Source organism: Plutella xylostella, chromosome 5, assembly GCF_932276165.1.
Source record: "Plutella xylostella chromosome 5, ilPluXylo3.1, whole genome shotgun sequence".
NCBI classification, from domain to species: domain Eukaryota; kingdom Metazoa; phylum Arthropoda; class Insecta; order Lepidoptera; family Plutellidae; genus Plutella; species Plutella xylostella.
The window spans coordinates 8,922,949-8,943,266 of record NC_063985.1 but is presented as its reverse complement, the minus strand read 5'-3'; the positions used below and the strand labels follow the sequence as shown (position 1 = coordinate 8,943,266).

The following is a 20,318-nucleotide window of genomic DNA, read 5'->3' as shown; positions in this document are numbered from 1 at the left end:
CATGTATTAACATTAATGATAATTAAAATCATAATTTTATTGTATTAGGTTATCGAGATATTAAATTTCAATTGAAGAGTCATCGCCGAAATAGCTCAGTTGGGAGAGCGTTAGACTGAAGATCTAAAGGTCCCCGGTTCAATCCCGGGTTTCGGCAAGTTTTTTTAATCCGATACCAAATAAAATCGGCCATCTATAAATACTTAGTTATTTCTTAAATATTTTTGTCACGAAACATATGTAGCTTGAAACTTACATTTATATAATAATATGGTGATACGGGCAAAATTTTGGTTGAGTAGTTGAATTGAGTATTTAATCATGGACATGTACAGTGAAACTATAAAGTCCTGAAATTAATGTATGAGGAACTAAAATTTTCAGGAGCCTGGCACCATTAGAAAAGAAACATAAAAGTCATAACAATTGTTTATGTCAATAGGCGGTTGGCTGTTTTTTTGAATTTTCTTATTAATTATAAGGATTATCTAGATAAAAGCAACTATTTACGATTTTTTGCAATTAGGAAGATGAAGAAAAATATTCGTAGTCAAGCTAGTGAAGTTATTTATCGAGTTGTAATACAATGTTTAGCGGAACATCAAGCTGGACACATTTTGTCGAATTTGGAGGATGTTTACGCTCGTACAGCGTCTATGACGGGTATGTAGCATTGTACAAATTGTAATAACTCATTTTTTATTAGTACCAACGCTTCATTTATCGATAAACCTAGGTTTAGAGCCCAAGTCGAACATTGTTTACATACCACTGATTGTAGGTTTCATCTGGTTTCAGTTGAGTCAAACCTTAACATTTTGATACTTAAAGATATATTTTTTGTTTACTTACTAAATTCACACTGTGTGATTTTGGGGGGCATTGTGTAACTCAAAAAGATTTTTTTATTTTAATTTATAGTTATATCGGACCAGCGTGCCAAAGAGGGCAAAATATGGAATATTTCTAACTCCTGGAAGAAACAGAACTGGCCGTCCAAAAAGAGAAATTGATGTCTTTACTATGTGTGCCCTTCGTCAACAGATCCAGTTTTTTATACAGTTGTAATAACGTTATCTAAATAAATATTTATTGGCTTCACTAATAGCCTTCATATTAACACCTTCTAGCTTGTATAAGAGCTTTTTTGTGGATGGTAAGTTGTTTTTAAAATACATAAATAGGTAGGAAGTTAACAGGCAAAATTTCAATTTCAAGTATCAAAGTCAGTTATGTTTCGCTATACAGGGTTGCTACATGAAAGATAGCAGTGCCCTCATTTAATTTCAGGACTTTATAGTTTCACTGTACATCGTCACAATACATCTCAATGTACCTCTATGTACTTGTAGTCACATTATTATTCCGTAAATCCCCAACCACCTATTTAACAAATATTGACGACCCTCGAACATGTGAGGTCGTTGTAGTAGGTACTATCAGCCACATTGGAGCATCTAGTTCGGATCTAAAGCCTTATTTGGTTGAACAAAGGACATATATTTCATGTTTACGAGTAATTCCTGAACTATTATTAGCATTGACTGTACTTCGATTCACACTTATCTGCAAATTAACAAATGGCCATACGGATGTATATATTGAAAGGTTGTGAGGATATCCATCAGTGCTGAAGTATTCGGGTCCACAAAATTACATAAAATGGGTCGGATAAGTGTCCTCGTGTTTGCCGTAGTGGCCACAGTTTGTTTAACTTTAGTAAGCTCAGGTAAGATCACTTGTATTATTAACATTATACAAATATTACCACTCAGATTGTGAACATTTCCTCATTAGTTCCTTGGTTATTTAAAATACAAGAAATTGGTAATTTGGTAAATTATAAGATCATTAATCTGGCCACTAATACTTGGAAAATTTTATATTTTAAATAAACTTACTTGTACTTGTTTCATCTTTCCAGCCCGTATAGCAAGGTCTCCTCAATTCGGCGGCGGCTCGTTCTCCCAGGCTAACTCCCAGTCTGGCACCTTCGGCGGTGGTCCCTTCCAACCGCAGTTCGGCCCCCGCCCCCCGTTCAATAACCAACCCCAGTTCGGACAGCCTCATGGATTCGGGCCTCGCGGGTTTGGTAACAACGGTGGATTCGATAACCACGGTGGCTTCGGCAATAACGGCGGCTTCGGCGGTGGCTTTGGAGGACCACGACCTGGCTTTGGCGGACCACAGCCTGGCTTTGGAGGATCACGTCCGGGTTTCGGAGGACCACAGCCTGGTTTTGGCCAGGGTGGTTCCCTGAACATCGCCAAGAGCATTAGCATCAGCAGAGGAAACGGCGGCGGCGGCTTGGCCACTGCTGGCTCTGGATCTTTCGGAAATGGAAAATAAGTGGCTTATGATACCTAAATGATGACTGTGTTGTCTACTTTTATAAAATAAAATAGTATTGTGATATTATCTGTGGAGTTTTATTATAGTATCGTAGAGTCTGACAACGATAACATTGCAACAGAAATAAGTGCCATCACCAGGAATCGGTTATAGAAGTTAGAAGACGTTAGACGTTTATTAATTGTAAGTTAAAGTTTACCGACCTTTCTCCCGATGCAAATTTAGCATTGTTGGACTCTATTATCTGTCATGGTAACCAGATAAAGATTCATACAAAAGAAGTTGAGTTTTTTTTACCGAAAATTGGTGTTAGGGCTCCTTGTTAGGCGCACCCTAGACCTACAATCATATTGTGCAATATGTTGATTGTGCAATAAGATTGAATTGCCTTTTGTATCCAAATGACGTGACGTTTGTGCAATGTTCAATATTAACCCTAGACGATCAATTATATTGCACAATCTTCAATATTGCGCAATATAATTGATCGTCTAGGGTGCCGCTTAGAGAAGTATTATGTTCTTTGCGTTTAGGGTCATCTATGAAAATATTTTGCATGATCCTAGTAAGAAGCTATGGGTACAGAATTTATTTATAACTAGCTGGCCCGGCGAACTTCATACCGCCTCTTACCCTACCCTACACTACCCTGCCCTAGTCGAGTTTTAAGCAGACTAACGAACATCAATTTATATAGAAGATAGATAGTATTAATAAACATCAATAGAAAACTTACGGTCAATATATTGCACTTATCGAAGATAAAAAAAACTTTCCTATGGAGAATCATATATTTTTTTCGTAAATTTCTGAAACTCGTAGACCAGAATGTTGCTCAGAATGACCCCCTGAGTAGTTCTGAGTCATCCTCATATTGGCTTAGAATATTATCCTATTATAATTATAATAACTATAATATTATAAATGTGAAAGTTACTGTGTCTGTCTGTCTGTTACTCATTCACGCCAAAACTACTTAACGGATTTGAATGAAATTTGGTATACATATGGTCTAGATCTAGACCCTGAGAAAGAACATTATAAGCTACTTTTTATCCCGGTATTCCCACGGAAAAAACTTTTTAAGGCGAAGCGAAGATCGCGGGAACAGCTAATTATTTATATATAAAAAATATTTATACAGGGTGATTGGAAAGTCAATGTATTCCTTTAAATGGGTTGTAGTCGAAGGCATTTCCAGTCGATTGAACCCCATAATGCATTATCCGAAAATCAACCATTTCTGAGTTATTTAAGTTTTTTTTTAAATTTTGCCAAAATTTATGTTTAAAAGCAAAATATTTCAAAAACCAACGATTTTTTAAATATTTTTTTGATTGTTTTGCATTGGTGACACCTTAGTCAACTAATCATAATCATTAATTGCGTAATATTTAACTTAATTTAGACACAGTGCTTCAAAATAGATGAAACATTAAGAAAATTTTACGAAAGATGAAAATAAAAAAGATAATTTAAAAAAGATTTTTATCTGACAATTTTTCAGGCACTACAGCTTAAAAACATAATCAATTTATAAGCTTTAAAATGACATATTCCAATCTAAAATCGATTAAGGTATGACCAACATATAGCCAAAACAACCGCATAGGCGGGCAAATCTCAGTAGGGAAACAAACTACATTTTGTTTAAATTTTAAGGTAAAATGTCTTATAACTGGACTTTTTAGAGCTCCGAACCGTTTCCTAATTATTGTTCTCCGATAGCGCGGTCCCTCAAAGGCACAGATCGACTACAAGGTTGCTTCACCGAAATAATGCTTGTCCGATAACACGGTTAGCCGAAAGTACTTTTTGATGACGATAGGTTCAAAGATAGAATGCTTTTTCGACTGCCCAGTTTAACCACTAAATTGCATCTCCTATAACACTATTCGGTGAAACTTTTCAGCTAAAATATTTGGCACAGTGTTTGGACACGTTGAATTTAAAACAATCATTGTCAAACAGTGCTATTGTCACGTGCAGTAGCATTGGCCAGTAGGCCAATCATGTTTTCGGCGAATTAACCGTCGTCGAACAGTAGTTTTATGGAACCGGGTTGTGAAGAATTATTTTGTTTTACCAATCATAATTGAAAATTACAATCGGCTAACCGTGTTATCGGACAAGCATTATTTCGGTGAAAAAACATTGTCCTAGATCAGCGCATTTGAGGAACCACACTATTGGAACACAATAATTTGTAAACGGTTCGCATAAGTCCAGTTACAATACTTTTTACCTTAAAATTTGAACAAAATCTTGTTTGTTTCCCTACTGAGATTTGCCCGCCTATGCGGTTCTTTTGGCTATATCTTGGTCATACCTTCATCGATTTTAGATTGGAATATGTCATTTTAAAGCTTATAAATTGATTATGTTTTTAAGCTGTAGTGCCTGAAAAATTGTCAGATAAAATTCTTTTTTAAATTACCTTTTTTATTTTCATCTTTCGTAAAATTTTCTTAATGTTTCATCTATTTTGAAGCACTGTGTCTAAATTAATTTAAATATTACGTAATCAATGATTATGATTAGTTGACTAAGGTGTCATTAATGCAAAACAATCAAAAAAGTATTAAAAAAATCGTTGGTTTTTGAAATATTTTGCTTTTAAACATAAATTTTGGCAAAATTTAAAAAAAACTTAAATATTAAATAACTCATAAATGGTTGACTTTCGGATAATGCATTATGGGGTTCAATCGACTGGAAATTTCTTCGACTACAACCCATTTAAAGGAATACATCGACTTACCAATCACCCTGTATATGTCATACCGCCTCGGTTTCACTAACGAGCGCAAAACTCATACATAAAATAGGATTGAATAGAGAACAAGGGATTACTTATAGGCTGTGTGGTCTAGTTGGAAGTGGAAATTAACTAATAACTAACATTAGGGAAAAACATGAATATTGAGGCGTTAGATAAAATATAATACTGACAAAAACCCAATTTACCTACTATTTATAAACATGTGGAGGGCGTGGAAAGTTCTTCCCCATGAGACATATCAACTTTATCAACTGTACATATAGGGTTTCCCACGACCGACGATGCAACGTGACAGGGACCTTGAATATTGAACCACCCTGAATATTCTAGTTGAGCTGGCCCAAAGCGCTACTACCGTTAATTTAGTGGTCGACTATCAACGATAATGTAATCGCACGTTACTAATTCCTGTGTGGCAGTTAAATACTGACAAAAAGTCTGGTAGGCTAATATTTTTACCACAGTAATAATATAAACTCTAGAAGATTTACAGACTCATTTTTAACTAGGTACTTATGTATAGGTACATATTAAAGATCAATGTACGAACAAAGTAGGTAAGTACAAATTTCTAACATTATGTAAGTAGTTCATAGTATTTTTTTAATGCACTCTTGAACATACATGTTCACTAAATAAAAACTCATCTTATCTGTGTCTCGTAGTATAATAGGAAAAATCCCCTAGAGTTAAACTTCTTCTTCAAGTGCGAATTATGAGTAAGAATTGTAATGTTTGCCCAAATAATTAGTTGCTAGTTGGTAGCAAAGATACTGGAGCTATTTGGTCGTATTTAAGCGGATGAAGATCAATATTTATGTCATACTGAAAATAGTACCCAACCCCGAAACATGTCTGGCAAAATTGCAATTTTCTGTCTATCTTTAACAGCAATCACTGTGCAATGTGCTGTTATAAATCAAGACGGTACTTAATTTACATTGTACATAATGTAGTCTTTACTATTTACATTAGCAGACATGGAATAATCATAATACATGTTCTAATACTCTATATTCCTATTTCAGTTTTGCAACGGTTGCCTCGCTCACCATGTTACTCCTGTGGCATGACTTCGCCGCAGCTGCTGCCTCCGCCTCCTCCATCACCGTACTTCAGGACCCAACACTGGAGTGGATACGGAAGAAGCATTGACGGCACCCAGCAAGGGGTGTTCAGCGGAGCAGCCGCCGCGGTCGGGGGCTCGCAGGCCGCGGGAGAGGCATTCTCCTTAGCTTCCGCTGATAAATCCAATGGAAACTATGCAGCCCAGCAACAAGATAACAATAGACAGGACCAGGATGAAAACAAGTTTAAGGTTACCCAATATCACTACGGTTCTGAAAGCCATGGAGCCAATGATGGTTCGGAAGGAGATTCAAAGGCTTTAAAGGAAGACACCAGTGCACAAGTGCCCATTTCAAGTGGCAGTTTTGCTCATTCGTCCGGTAAAAGTGACGCTTCGAACGTAAAAGCAAAAGATGATGAACAGCAACAAGTTCAATTGAATAACTTGCCCCAATCACACGGCTATGGCTCTCCTCACATTCAAAAGGATAATAAGCCAGACCTGCGTCCCCAAGTCCCATCTGAGACCCCGAAACATGATGCTACTTACTTCGAGTCTAATTCAGACAAAATTGCTCAGACCTCAGGCCAATACCACCACGATTCATCCCAAGTTAACCGAGGAGATATGGGCCAGGAAGTACCCCAAACTTCAAGCGGCTATTTAAGCCAAGGCTCGGCTGGGGCAGCCAGTTCCACTCAGGATGGTCAAGTGAGCCAGGTGTCAAGTCTAAAAGCTGGTCCCAAACCACAAGTCCCTCAACTGGTAAGAAGCTATGGTACCAAATCAGGTGCTAACTCAGGCAGTGGTTACCAGAGCGGTAGAAGCAATAGCCAGAGCGGTTTGGGATATTCGAGTGGAGCAGGATATGGCCACGGGGGTTATCAGGGCTACCAACAGCAGCAGCAGCAGCAGGTCTCGGGTGGTTACTCCCACGGAGCTAATGGTGCAACTGCCAATGGACAAGGCTACTCAGGGTATCAGGACACTCTGAAGGATGCTCTGAGCCTGGCGTCGCAAGGTCTGGAGACTTCAAGACAGGCCGGGGGCGCCGCGGGGGCCGGGGGGGCGGGGTGCCCCTCGTGCGGGCAGGGTGGGAGCTACGCACTCAGTAATGCCAGGAGTCACACTGGAAACGCGGTCGCCTTATCTATTGGTGGATAAAATTATTGTTTTTTCATAATATTTATTCCTCAGAGATTTGTTTGTTATCTATTTGATAAGTATAAGTACTAAGTACCGATTCATAATAAATCTTTATTTAAAATCAATACGGTTTTGTTTATTCATTTTAAGTAGGTATACAAATACAACACATACTGTATGTAAACCCTAATACTAAAACGTACATGTTTGAAATGTAGGTAGGTAAACTTCCTCTCCTGAAAGTTATTTTGAATGAATTTTTTTGGGTTCTGAAGCGAGTGTACCCTGTTCTAAATATCCGTTTACCATTGGGCAGTATTCGCAGCATCTATGATTTATTTATTTATTATAAGGTTTGTTCACAGATAGTGTATTAGGTACATTCACAAATACTTTTAAATAATAGGGCTAAATACACTACCTACTTAAGAATAAACACAGCATGCCTAATAATAAAGATGCTTAGTGATGATATTTATAATTAAAAAATATATATTAATGCGATTCGTGCAAATACGTACGTACAGCGTACATAGTACATACCTTAGTATGTATGTACAAAGTAGACACATCACTTACGGGATCACGAGTCTTTAGTATTTACTATCAAATGACACAATGCAATTAAGTATACACACACGTACATAGCTTTTAAATTCTTTAATTAACGTAGTGGGTAGGCATTAGATTATGTTAGGATATTTATATTGGTAACCTAAACTAAATACTTAACTCATTGGTGGGTTGGGTAGGTACATAATGCAGCTGATGTTGCACTAGAGTGTTTTTTTGTGAAAAGCTGCTGCATTATTCATTAAGCTACAACTAAAATAATGTGCAGTTAGACCCATTGTTTCTGTACAAAGAAAATAAATGATATTTCGTCGAGAACATGAAATGAACTAAATAGGCGAAGACTCATGATTTCTACTGCTGGGCCAAAGTAGAAGCGTCACAGCACTATGTCATATACGAGTAGGTATATAGGAAATTCAATGTACACAACTATTGTGGGTCAATAAAGATATTGTATGTATAGGTAAATAATAGGCACTAGCAAAACCACTTTCCACCCTCTAAAGACTGCTTCGGTAACTACAGAAGACTATTCATCTAGAAGTTATGAAACATAACTATACCAACATTCAAAACTACACGAATGATTTGGTCTGCACGACGAATTTGTTAGAGTTGTATATTTTGAGAGAAAATAAACTATGTAAAATGACGTCCTCTAGTTGACGCCCTAGGATGAGGATGACAGCCTTCTCGTGAGTGAAGTACATAATGATGTTCTTTGACGACAGCAACGCAATACACTTTTACATGGAGTTAGGAATAAAGTTGATAAGTAATTAATAAGTATTTACAATATGCCATTGGGTTTTTTCAATGTCATTGGTTTCACAAGACCGCTCAATAATTAAGTTTACAAAAATTACATCATTTGGGTAACCGCAAGACTATCCAAACACAGGAAAACCTAAGTTTACTGGGAATCACCTGAACCAACTTTATTATGACGACAACTAGGTCTACTTGCTAAACAAATTATCACCTTACATGTTAAATATATTGGGGTATTTGTGGTATTCCAATATTTACTCAATGCTGCTTTATAACATGTAACATTTGATAAAGAGAATCATAACCGCTATCGACAAAATGTGGCGCGGCACTCTGGTCATAGCTTTGATAGTTGCGTACGCCGGGAGTTCGGAAGGAAGATTTCGAGGTGTGTATACGGTGATAGAAATAAGTATACCTTAGTAGTTTAAATATACATTTACATACTAAATATCATGTATATTTTCTTTTAACTTCTGGTAAATACCTACGGCTACATTACAGATGCTGTTCAACGGATAAAGAGGTCACCGCACTATAACAACGACTGCTCTCCACATTTCTACCCGCCGCCGCCGCCGCCGCCGCCGCCACCACGGCCCTTCTGGCCACCCCCACCCCCTCCTTACTGGAGACACTACCATCACCACCACGGCTTCGACCAGGACTTCCAGAACCATCAAGGACAAGGACAGGCACAATCTCAAGCTCAGTCTCAGGCGCAATCTCAGGCACAATCTCAAATGCAATCTCAGGCGCAATCTCAAGCCCAATCTCAGTCTCAAACCCAGCAGCAATCTCAGTTGCAATCCCAAGGGCTACAATATCCGGGACCAATGCAGGAAGAGTCCCAGGCACAAGGAAGACCGGCTCAACTCCAGCAAGGGCCTCCTCAGCAGCCTTGCAGCAACTGTGGCCAGCAGGGCAACTCCGCCGTCAGCAACTCTCGAAGTGACTCAGGATCAGCCATCGCGATAGCTATTGCGAGAACCCCGGAAAAGAATTAAAGGACGTTGTCTCTGCCGTCTTATAAGATAGTGTTTGTTTGTATATGAATATTTCGAAATATATGTTTATATGTGTTGAGTATGTTAAGACCTGTAAATAATAAAAAATAAATCCATATTAAGGTTGTATCATTAAATAAAATGTATTTATTTATTCAGTGATGTTTATAAAACATTGTGATTTGAGTTCGGTCTACAAACGGACATAAGAAACATCGGTCTCAATCAAACAATGGACTAATCAAATTGCAATCGCATTCACTATTTGCTGGCAAAAAATCGCATAAAGAGAATGACCCGGCCTGTGTACAGAGAGCTTTCAATAGCCCCCCTAAAGAGTAACCTACTGTCCGAGTTACGGAATGGTTCTGAGACTAACCATTCATTACGAAGTCATAAATTAGAGTGAGGCTTTTGGCCAAACTGGCCAGTTCAAGTTCACGACGCATGGCTTGGCATCAACCAAGGTTAACAGTTTATTTGCATGTCGTCCACTGGCAGCTTAGCTAAGTTTAGCTAACTGGCAACAAAATAAACAGAAAAACTGGCATAAGTTTTAACATTATACCTTGCTTATATTGTAAAGAAATATTACTTACCGAAAGATGTTATGGCGTATGCTGACCAACTTCAAAATTAGGATTCATTAGGGATAATTAGGCTCAGACATTGTTAATAATTGGAGGTACCTACGTATATTTTTGTAACGAATTTCAATATCTGAATTAAAACCTATCTGTTATTAACACATATAAATCAATGTAAGGTTTTGTTTATTCCATCCAAACATTTAAACATCACATTATAGCATAGCTTTTAGAGGTACTTCAGGCTACTTACGCCCACGCAAATCCTTCTTGACCTAATACCGGCAATATTCCTTATTTTATCAGATTTATTAACAATAATTATGCAAACGCTTTTAATATTGGGAATTCCAGCGGAAACAGAAATTTTGCAAGGCACTTCCGGACATTATTAGTTTATGACGAAACAACAACTTACACACCATTGTTTATTGAATATAATAAAAATAGATAGGTACTTTTAAATAATAGAAATATATTTCTAAACAAAATCCCAGTAGTACCAGCAGAAGAACAATGCACCAGAAGCCGGGAGGGTGTCATCTAGGAAAAATGTTATTCAATAGATTACATGAAAACAAATAAATATTACTGCATCCAAAGTCAACACAATCACTTCAGTGCTCAGTTAATCACGTTCAAACGGTTGAAGACAGATTAATTTTATATTTTAAAAATTATTGTTTAATATTATCTGTAGTGCATTTTTCTTATTTTAATGAAGGTGAAGTGTTATTAATAATTAAGGTGTACAACGCAATTTAATGTTAAAGCTGTGTGAATTTAACACCATGTAAAGTCTCAGGAACTTGCTTATTGTTAAATAGTACCTAGGTAAGTAAGCTTTAAGAAAGATTACGTATAAAACTCATTAAAACCAAACTAAGTAAATTAAAAATATTTCCTTTTTCAGAGTGCCTGTGGCAGCTGTTGGTCTGCTATTATTATTTCCAATTACTGGTCTAGTCATAAACCTCTGACGTCCGCTAACGATCCGCTAAACACCATTAGTCTCGCAGTTTTTTTTATCCGGAACGAGAATCCGCTGGTAATAAACTTTCGTTTGTAAATTCGTGCGGATCTTTCAAAAGTAAGGAGCGGTTAAATATTAATTAATTACAAAATGAAAGCAGTACTTATTATATTCATTATTCATTCAGGCAGGATAAAAAAATCTTAGGGACTAAAACAGGAAATAGCCGCTAAGGAAATTAACATAAAAACCAAGCATGTTTTTTGGCTTATTGTGTTATCATAGGAACTTTGAATACTAACTAACTGCATTAATTTACTTTATAGAATCAACATCTTCTTCCGCGGGAAAACGGTTCGTTTCCGAAATAAGCTGCCTCAATGTCAACGTGTATATGAACCAGCTTCGTGCCGACCTATAAAACTACTCAGTTTCGTCCAAAGATTATCAAACACATCACCGAAGTAAACAAAGGAACATGGCTCGTCTGTCTCCACACTCGGTGCTGGTGGCCGCGCTGGTCGCCTGTCTCCTGGACCTGGCCGCGGGAGGAACTATCCTTCTCCAGACGAGGACTGCAGGCAAGAACCGGCAATCACGAGGAATCATAAAGAGACTGCTCTGCAAGAGGTACGGAGTGTGCAACAACGGGTACGGGGGATCCTTCGGCGGGTATCCAGGAGGGTACCAGCAGGGCTACCCCGGTGGCTTCCAGGGCCCCAACCAGATCCCCGCCATCAACATCGGTATCAGCCAATCGCAGTCTTCTTCTAGTGGCAGCCAAGGTGGATACAGCTCCGGTGCATTCCCGAACAACTATCAATACAATGTCGGTCCTGGTGCGGGCCCTTACAACCCGGGCCCTTACAGCCAAGGACCTTACAGCCCCAGTCCTTACCCGGGCTACTCCACGCCCTACAACCCCTACAACCAAGGAGGGTACGGGGGGTACAACCAAGGAGGGTACAACCAAGGGTACAGTGGCTACCCAGGGGCCTACAACAATCAGTACAACGGCGGGAACCAGTACAACGCTAACTACGGGTTCCAGCACCCGCACAGCTTCGGCGATGAGGTGACGGAGGAGGGCGGGCCGCATCACCAGAACATCCACGACGCGGAGGGCGCCAACAACCCGGGGCCGCAGTACGGCTCGGAGGCCTACACGCCCTCGGGCTCCTTCGCGTACGCGCGCTCCGCAGACAAGGACAATAAGGCGCCCAAGTAGGAGAGGATGTTCGTCTGCCGCCATCATTAGTTACTACAGGCCACTCTGTGATATTTGCCGTAATTCATAGGAAAGAATTATGGAGAAGCGATAGGTATCTGTAGCACCCCTATGTTTAAGTTTAAGATTTCTAATTTATTTTATTACTATCAATAATAAAGAGTTTTAATTATGTCTATTATGTTGTTTTTCATCAGAATCCATTCATCATTCAATTTCATCTAAGTCCTTTTTTTTCAATGAGAAATATGTTTTAAGAAGAATGCAATTTTCTTTGTTACTAAAATAGGTGACTAGAAATTTTCTCCTTCTTATCTGCAATATTCAAACTTTTCTACACTGTGTTATTAAAAGAGACACCGCCAGCTGAAAGTGGCTGAAGTGGCTGCTGAAACTACTATATACTCTACAATTGTGAGGTTATTAACTCCAACTGAAGAAGTGATGTGTAGACAGTGACTAAGAAAGGGTTAGAGACCTTTAGTGTTAAGCAAAAGTTTCGTGAAGATCATGGTGAAAATAGTTTTTTTTTCACTTAAGTTCCTAATTGGCTCTGTTTTAACGAAATTCGTCGTGCTGAATCATTATCAAAGCAAACGTCCAACTCATGTTTCGCGGCTAATTATTTGTAAATTATTTTGCCAACTCAAAATTTATTATCCCAAATTGATGAGAACGCTGTATTCAGCATAGGTACCGTAATTTTCGTTTGTTATTTATGAGTATGAACCATCCTAGTGACCCAGTGCGGAGAGTGGGGGATAGTGCTTTTACTATATAAGCTCCGGAGAAATGGTCTACAAGCATCCACTATCAGTAACAACTGCAGGTGATCAGTACTAGAGCAGCAGACACTAGCAAGAGTAAAGATGGCCGCTAAACTGATCGTGTTCCTCGCCGCAGTGGCCGCGACCCGCGCCGGCCCGGTCTGGATCGACGGTGAGTCACGATCTGTATTTACGACCCATCTGAACCTGAACTTAACACGAACTGTTATTACTGTAGAGATCATTGATCTATATCTTGCATCGTGTAGATCATAGAAGTACCTAATAAACTAACGTGTATATACCTACATCGACACAATAATTTATAAACTGACTGTAGCTTACACTTATGGGGAAATATTGTGGGCTAAAACTAAAAATTATTCCATAAATAGGAAATATAACATGCAAAGGTAACAGTTTTCGTTACATATTTTTTTACATAAATAAAAAAAATATATATACTTAAGAAACGACTATTACATGCATTGCAGTGCGTGTCTAGAACAAATAATCAATTAAATAATTTCATTTATTCATTTGTCACAGATGCCGAGGCGGCGCGCTCTGGACGCAACATGGCGTTCGGGTTCGGCTCCGGGTTCAGCAGCAACATCGGCGGCGTGAGCCACTCCACCGGCATCGGCAGCGGCTACAGCAGCGGCGGCGCGCAGGCGTACGGCGCGGGCTACGGCGCCGCCGGCGGCCTGGCGCGCGGCGTGGGGTACGCCGCCGCCGCCCCCGCCCCCGCGCTCGCCCCCTTCCCCTACCAGCAAGCCGCCTCCTCCGCCTTCAACGCGCCCATGGGTCGCCACAACTACGGATCCGCCGTCTCCTCCGCCCAGAACTACGGCGGCCACTTCGGCTCGGCCGCGTCGTCCGCCGCGCAGCACGGGCTGCAGTACGGCAACGCTGCCTCGCAGGCGCAGGCCGGCGGCGCGGGCCGCTTCCAGTCCGCCGTGTCGTCCGCGCAGAACATGCCGGCGCTGGGCTACAACGCGGCCATGTCGGCCACGCAGAGCCACGACGGGCAGCAGTACCGTGGCGCCACGTCCGTCGCCGAGCAGGCCGGGGACTACGAGTCGGCGGTGTCGTCCACGCACTCGCACGACGGGCACGGCGACTACCAGGCGGCGGTGGCGGCGGCGCAGCGGGCGGCCGGCTACCAGGGCAGCAGCGCGCAGACCATGCAGCAGCGCGCGGGGGCGGTGCGCAGCAGCGGGGCCAGCAGCGTGCAGGCGCCGGGCCTGCAGGCCGCGCAGTCGCACGCCGTGCACGCCGGGTACTAACCGGCACCAGAAAGCTCTTCCTAATATTATGTAAATTAACGTGATAAAAGATATCCAGACGACTGCCTGTGTTGCACTTGTCTTGAGGTCTTTACGATTTAAATTATTTGATATTTATGTGTATAAAATAACTTATGTCAATAAAAGACTGCTCTAACTTATTAAAACATTTATTTTCATTTTCTTATCTACAAATAATTATCCATACTAGAAAAACTCTAAATGACTAATTACCTAAATTACTTTTCCTATGGTTATCAAAAGTAACAGTATTGATTTTGCCGTAAATATGGCCGCCGTCATTCACAGTGGTGACGCTCTGGCCATTTCCCGCCAGATTAGCATCGTAATGACCCTCGAGACCCTTGAACAAGGGACTAGGATCTGCATTACTGAGTCCGTATCCCTCGACATTGAGGGGGTAGTGGAACAGCGGGAACAGGAAGGGGTTGAAGGAGGAGGCGGAGACGAAGGCGCGCCCGCCGCCGGCCGCGGCCGAGCCAGGGACCGCAAATGAAAATAGTTTCTCAAAATAATTCTCAGGTTTCAAATTTCCTCGGCCTTGCCCGTTTCCAGTATGTTGGTTGAAGTTCTTGAATAATTGTCTGCCTATTTCTGGATCTGACGCAGACACTGCGATCACAGTTTGACCATCATCTGATGTTCCTGAAAAAATAAATAAGTTTAGGTACTTAAATATAGTTTTAATGGTTATAACAAACTTCATCAGTTTAATTTTAATTTTATATTAGTTAGTTTTAGTTAGGCATTAATAATAATTTAATTAAGAAGTAGTATGTAAAATGATTGAATCCTGATAATTAGATAAATCAATTAATTAGACTGTACCTTTTAAAACAATAGGATTGGCCACAAGAAGCGCCATAACGTTCAAAAATATCAGATACTTGAGCATTTTGAAAACAAAACTTGTAAGTATACCAATGCAACAACTTCGTCAGAGTAGTGGTAACAGTTTGTAGATAGTACGGAAATGTTCGGATGTTAGCCACATCTCTCACTTATATAGGTTGTACGGCGATTATAGGATAATTCTGGTCATTAGACAGCGAAACAGGACAATGAACCATAACGGAACCAAATTAATATACATAATATTTAGATAATATTACACGGTTGCTTTGTGTGTGAGGTAAGTCAATCAATTACACACTACAGCGATACATTAAAGCTTAGGCTAAGTATTTAATCATACTTAAGTACCTACGTACATTTATTAATAATTGACTTTCGTATAACGAGAATTTGTTAGCATACAGTTCTTTCACAGCTAAGGTGGCTAAAGAACAATGTAATTAAACCGACCACTATACGATTGGACATGACAGAAAATTGTAGGCCCTTATTTTAGTAAATGCATAAAAAAGCTCCATATCAAGTGTTTTTTGCGTAAACACCAAGCGATGGTGGCCTATAGACTACAGTGGTGCATTGCCTCCATGGATCATCACCGGTAATTTTTGCTCCTTGAGCCATAAGATAATATATTCATGTAGAAATGATGTAATAGCAAATATTTATACATATGTATAAGTTCAGATACCAATAAGACTGCACAATTTTCAACAAAAGACAATTAAGTAAGTACATTACTTTTTACGTTGTAATGTAAAAGTTTTTAAATAAATAATATAAAGAATCATTGTGCTTGAGTGCTTGACATAGGCCTCTCCATGAAGAAAGCCCAAATATTGACTGATATCAATTAATTTAGTCTGCCTGGTTACAAGAACAGTTACTGCAAACAAAGGCCCATTAACATGAAAAGAATCTAGAATTTGAACACAAATCATCGCGCGCTGTCGAACAACCATCAATCAACAGAAACAGTACTGTTATGATCCATCCATTGATCAACATCGCAAAAAGTTCGCATAATTGCGTCGAAAAATCTTCAAGCCGTGTATTATGAAGCATTGGAGTAATCCCCAATACCGTATAAAGACTAATATCAACATAAATTGCAAAAGTAATCATAGAGTTGCCAACTAAACATTGGGGTAAGTTAAATCGATATCCACCATCGCCAATTAAGCACCGTTTTGGGACGCTGGACAAAAACTGTAAGTGTGTAATAAACATGAGTTTATAAGTTGAAGAAACTTAGTTTTGGCGATAGTTATCTGCCAAACATCGTATCAGAATGAAGATCTGTGTAGCTTTTATCGCTCTTCTGTTCACATTTTGCCTTGGAGGTAATATTGGTCTAATATCAACATAAAAACTTTAAAATATGATACAAAAATTATCTAAATTACTTTGATATTCCAGACCGAAGACCTGACCATCAACAGAGTCAGCAACTATCAGCCTACAGCCTCGACAGTCGCTACGCAGGTGTGGCCAGCGTCGCGGGAGTAGCGTCCCGGGATGGCCGGGTCTCCACACTCGGAGCCGTCAGCTTCCTGCCCCGGACAGGGACCTACAGCCTCGCGATGGGGGATCATCCACACTGGTTCTATCCATGGACTAGACAAACATCACCTGCGATTCCCGAGAATTATCTAGAACACAATGCGTTCTATGACAATATAAAACCTCAATTTACACCATATTCTTTGAATAACCAAGATATCAGGAATACTATATTTAATACCTTATCAAGTTCTACAACAAGACTGGATGCTATTAGAAACCCCTGGTTGAATGGACAGTATAATGAAAATTTTAGGTCTCCTGAAGTAAGGTCAGATTATGTTAGAAGAAATTTTATGCCGTCTTTCACACGTTTTTATGACCCATTTACGTATTCTTGGTAAATAAATGACTGATTCTAGTGTTAATGCTATTTTATTACAAAATACCCTTTATGCGTATAAAATCCACGTTTGAAATTGCAATTACTTATAACAGGGTCTAGTATAAACCATAGACTAGTATATAATGGTATATACTAACCCCCTTATTCATAGAAAAGTTACAAAACGTTTTAACTAATAAACTGTTTTGTCCCTCTCCGACAGGGAACAATTTGTTCTTTGACAGAGAGGGACAAAACAGTTTATTAGTTAAAACGTCTTGTAACTTCTCTATGAATAAGGGGGTATGTCTATGGTATAAACTAGTTGCTTCATTAAATATTTAAAAATAAAAGAGGAAAGGCAAAAGAGCATCTAAAAGTTGTGTAACGAGCCACGGCTGGTAGAAATCGCACCCACCGCCACCGCGCCCGCCCCGCCACCGCGCGGACTTTATTATGCAACTGCACTGGACTATTCTTTATATTTTATAATAATTATTCAAAATTTTGGATTATGAAAAAAATTCGAATTGAATTTTATTTGATTAAAATTTTATAGCTATATATAAAATCTAATTTAATGGAACCATAAAATTATGTTAGGTCCTTTGGTTTCAGAATTGCATGACCTAAAAAAAATATAACAGATACATCCTTGAAAAGCACTCTTCTTATTCGGACGGGCATTAAAAATAAATCGGGCGCTTTCTTTTAGGAACCCGTTGATGTCTTTTGTATGGATGTTACGTAACTAAATTCATAACATTATACAATAATAAAAAAAAATATCTTTTTAATATGTAAGTCTAACTGCATGGCTATAATTATAAAAAAACATATAATAATTATAAAAATACTTATCCTATATAGCACTCATCTCAGACGGGGTTTAAAAATAATAAACATACGTAGAATTTAACACGCACTTTCTTTTTAGGTACGCGTTGATGTCTTTTGTATTGCTGATACGTAACAAGATTCGTAGCATATCCTTGTAGTAAAATATTCTTTCTTTTTGACATTTAAATATAACTCAGTGTACTTAAAAATAATTTGAAAATAAATCTTATCAATGTGCGATATTATTTTTTTATTTTATTCTTGTAACATAATAATATATTTTTATAAGTGTAAAGATTACTAGATAGCTAAGTAGATTACTTCATAACTTACGTATCAGCCATATAACCGTTCAGTTTTCCTCAAACTACAGTTCGTCATAATAACAAAATGATCTAAATATGTAAACATGTGCGTGATAAGTAGAATAGCGCTCCAGTCGACATCGAGGTCAGTGTTCGGAGGTGACAATCGGCCACGCTCACTCTCAGTGCAACCGCTCGCTCGGCAGAAAACATCTACTTTTCACCCTAGGGCTTCTAGCAAAAGGCAGGATAAGCATTCAATAATGAAGATTCAAATTGTCTTCCTGATGGTGATGGTGACATTGTGTGTCGCGGCGCCGCAGCTACAGAGGGGCAGTCAAGGTAAGATATATATACCTACGTAGATATATTTGTTTATTTATGTAATGGTATTGTTTGTAAACCGTTGAGACGGATTAAGTAATATGATACAAATGAAATGGAAAATGTGTCAACGAATTCAATATAAAGACATATTGTAATTATAGTTTTACTTAAATATTGAATATAATTTATAAGTATATTTCTACTTTGTTAGTGTACTCTTCAGCGTTACAATTAATTATATGTTCATTTTATTTAAAAATATACATATTCCGAATGCTGGTGATATGTGTCTAAGTTTTCAACTACGACTAACAACTCACAATACAAATATTCCGTATTTAAGCGAAAAATAACGTTACTATTCGCAAGTAAAGAGTACAAACAGCGCAAGATTTACTCAATATTAATTCAAAAAGCCTATCAATCGCTCTGCGTATTCACTCGACGTCTCAATTTGGCTCGTGCAGTGACTCAGCCTGAGTTATAGACCTCGTAAACACGTATATTTCGATTGAGATATTGTTACCTACCACTTAATTAATATTTATAACTTCAATCCTACGTCATATTGAGGGCCAGCTTTTGTTTTAAACAATACGGAACGTTACAGTTTAGTATTCATGGCAGCCTGCTTTTCTCGGCCTACCTTGACTGAAGTGACTAGACAAGTCTTAAATTGTAATAAAACAATTTACTAACTTGTGTAATGTCAATTTACCAAATACGTTGCGAGACATGCGAGGCTGACCCCCTTATAAGTAACCATCCTTATTTATACAAATAATTACGTTTGCTCATAAGTTTCGAGTAGCTTGAAAAAAATATTTTAGATGTTTCGAAATTTAAGAAAATATACAATATCATACAAAATATGAACTGTATGGCATTCTTAAAGCCTTTCGGATACTTATAGCTATTTTTGTCAACATTTTACAAAATTACAGAACTATAAACGACATGTGAAAGAAACGAGAACAAACACAATATCCTTTCCTTTCATTTACACAGTAAATAATCGTCCACTGCTAGTCACTTGTCACTGAACATTGGCCTCTCCTACTGTTCTCACAACCAGCCCCCAATCTTTAAGCTACAATAACATTTACCATACTGTTTCCAGACACGGGCAGCCAGCAGTTCATCGAGGAGGTGGTGGTGGAGTCGGTCCTGCAAGTCCGCAGCCCCTCCGCCGGTCGCCAGGCCCGCACCAACACGCAGACTTCGCTGAAAGATGGCGCTAGGGTCGCCGCACTTAAAAGCAATTGATAGTATATTGGGTTAGCAGGAGATTAGTTGTATTTTAGATTTAAGGAATAAATTGATTGTATATTCATAATAAATCCACCGAGTTTTATACTACAAAGTCAGATAATAAAGATTTGAAATATTCTATTTGCTGCTCTTTTATTTTGTCAGGCACTCAAAGATGCAAAAGACATAGATACAATAAATAAATACATATATTATAGTTAAATACACATAGTGATAGTTGGTAAGTTTATGTTTATGCAGGAATACAAAAATACGTAATTAAACAA

The 20,318-nt window shown here is 38.7% G+C and overlaps 6 protein-coding genes and 1 non-coding gene across 7 annotated transcripts; all 7 read left to right on the top strand.

The window, feature by feature from the left end:
- The first annotated feature begins 84 nt into the window (after window positions 1-84).
- Trnaf-gaa lies at window positions 85-157 on the top strand. The gene has a single exon. It is a non-coding gene; the product is annotated as a tRNA-Phe (tRNA).
- A 1,413-nt stretch (window positions 158-1,570) lies between these two features.
- On the top strand, window positions 1,571-2,418 carry LOC119692453 (34 kDa spicule matrix protein). The gene is made up of 2 exons (XM_038113202.2): window positions 1,571-1,729; window positions 1,925-2,418. The coding sequence occupies exons 1-2, from the start codon at window positions 1,663-1,665 to the stop codon at window positions 2,347-2,349; spliced, it is 492 nt and encodes a 163-aa protein (XP_037969130.2). The 5' UTR covers window positions 1,571-1,662; the 3' UTR covers window positions 2,350-2,418.
- Window positions 2,419-5,906: 3,488 nt separating this feature from the next.
- LOC105393635 (hornerin) lies at window positions 5,907-7,474 on the top strand. The gene is made up of 2 exons (XM_011565433.3): window positions 5,907-6,061; window positions 6,163-7,474. Exons 1-2 carry the CDS (start codon window positions 5,986-5,988, stop codon window positions 7,365-7,367), a joined length of 1,281 nt encoding a protein of 426 aa, XP_011563735.3. The 5' UTR covers window positions 5,907-5,985; the 3' UTR covers window positions 7,368-7,474.
- Window positions 7,475-8,934: 1,460 nt separating this feature from the next.
- LOC105393093 (transcription elongation regulator 1) lies at window positions 8,935-9,821 on the top strand. The gene is made up of 2 exons (XM_011564823.3): window positions 8,935-9,084; window positions 9,201-9,821. Exons 1-2 carry the CDS (start codon window positions 9,015-9,017, stop codon window positions 9,701-9,703), a joined length of 573 nt encoding a protein of 190 aa, XP_011563125.3. The 5' UTR covers window positions 8,935-9,014; the 3' UTR covers window positions 9,704-9,821.
- A 1,451-nt stretch (window positions 9,822-11,272) lies between these two features.
- Window positions 11,273-12,505, top strand: LOC105393627 (spidroin-2-like). The gene is made up of 2 exons (XM_048633435.1): window positions 11,273-11,380; window positions 11,590-12,505. Exon 2 carries the CDS (start codon window positions 11,742-11,744, stop codon window positions 12,489-12,491), a length of 750 nt encoding a protein of 249 aa, XP_048489392.1. The 5' UTR covers window positions 11,273-11,380; window positions 11,590-11,741; the 3' UTR covers window positions 12,492-12,505.
- Window positions 12,506-13,189: 684 nt separating this feature from the next.
- On the top strand, window positions 13,190-14,551 carry LOC119692418 (transcription factor GATA-6). The gene is made up of 2 exons (XM_038113042.2): window positions 13,190-13,430; window positions 13,808-14,551. The coding sequence occupies exons 1-2, from the start codon at window positions 13,361-13,363 to the stop codon at window positions 14,545-14,547; spliced, it is 810 nt and encodes a 269-aa protein (XP_037968970.2). The 5' UTR covers window positions 13,190-13,360; the 3' UTR covers window positions 14,548-14,551.
- Window positions 14,552-18,593: 4,042 nt separating this feature from the next.
- LOC125491476 lies at window positions 18,594-20,172 on the top strand. The gene is made up of 2 exons (XM_048633576.1): window positions 18,594-18,795; window positions 19,901-20,172. Exons 1-2 carry the CDS (start codon window positions 18,717-18,719, stop codon window positions 20,044-20,046), a joined length of 225 nt encoding a protein of 74 aa, XP_048489533.1. The 5' UTR covers window positions 18,594-18,716; the 3' UTR covers window positions 20,047-20,172.
- Window positions 20,173-20,318: the final 146 nt, after the last annotated feature.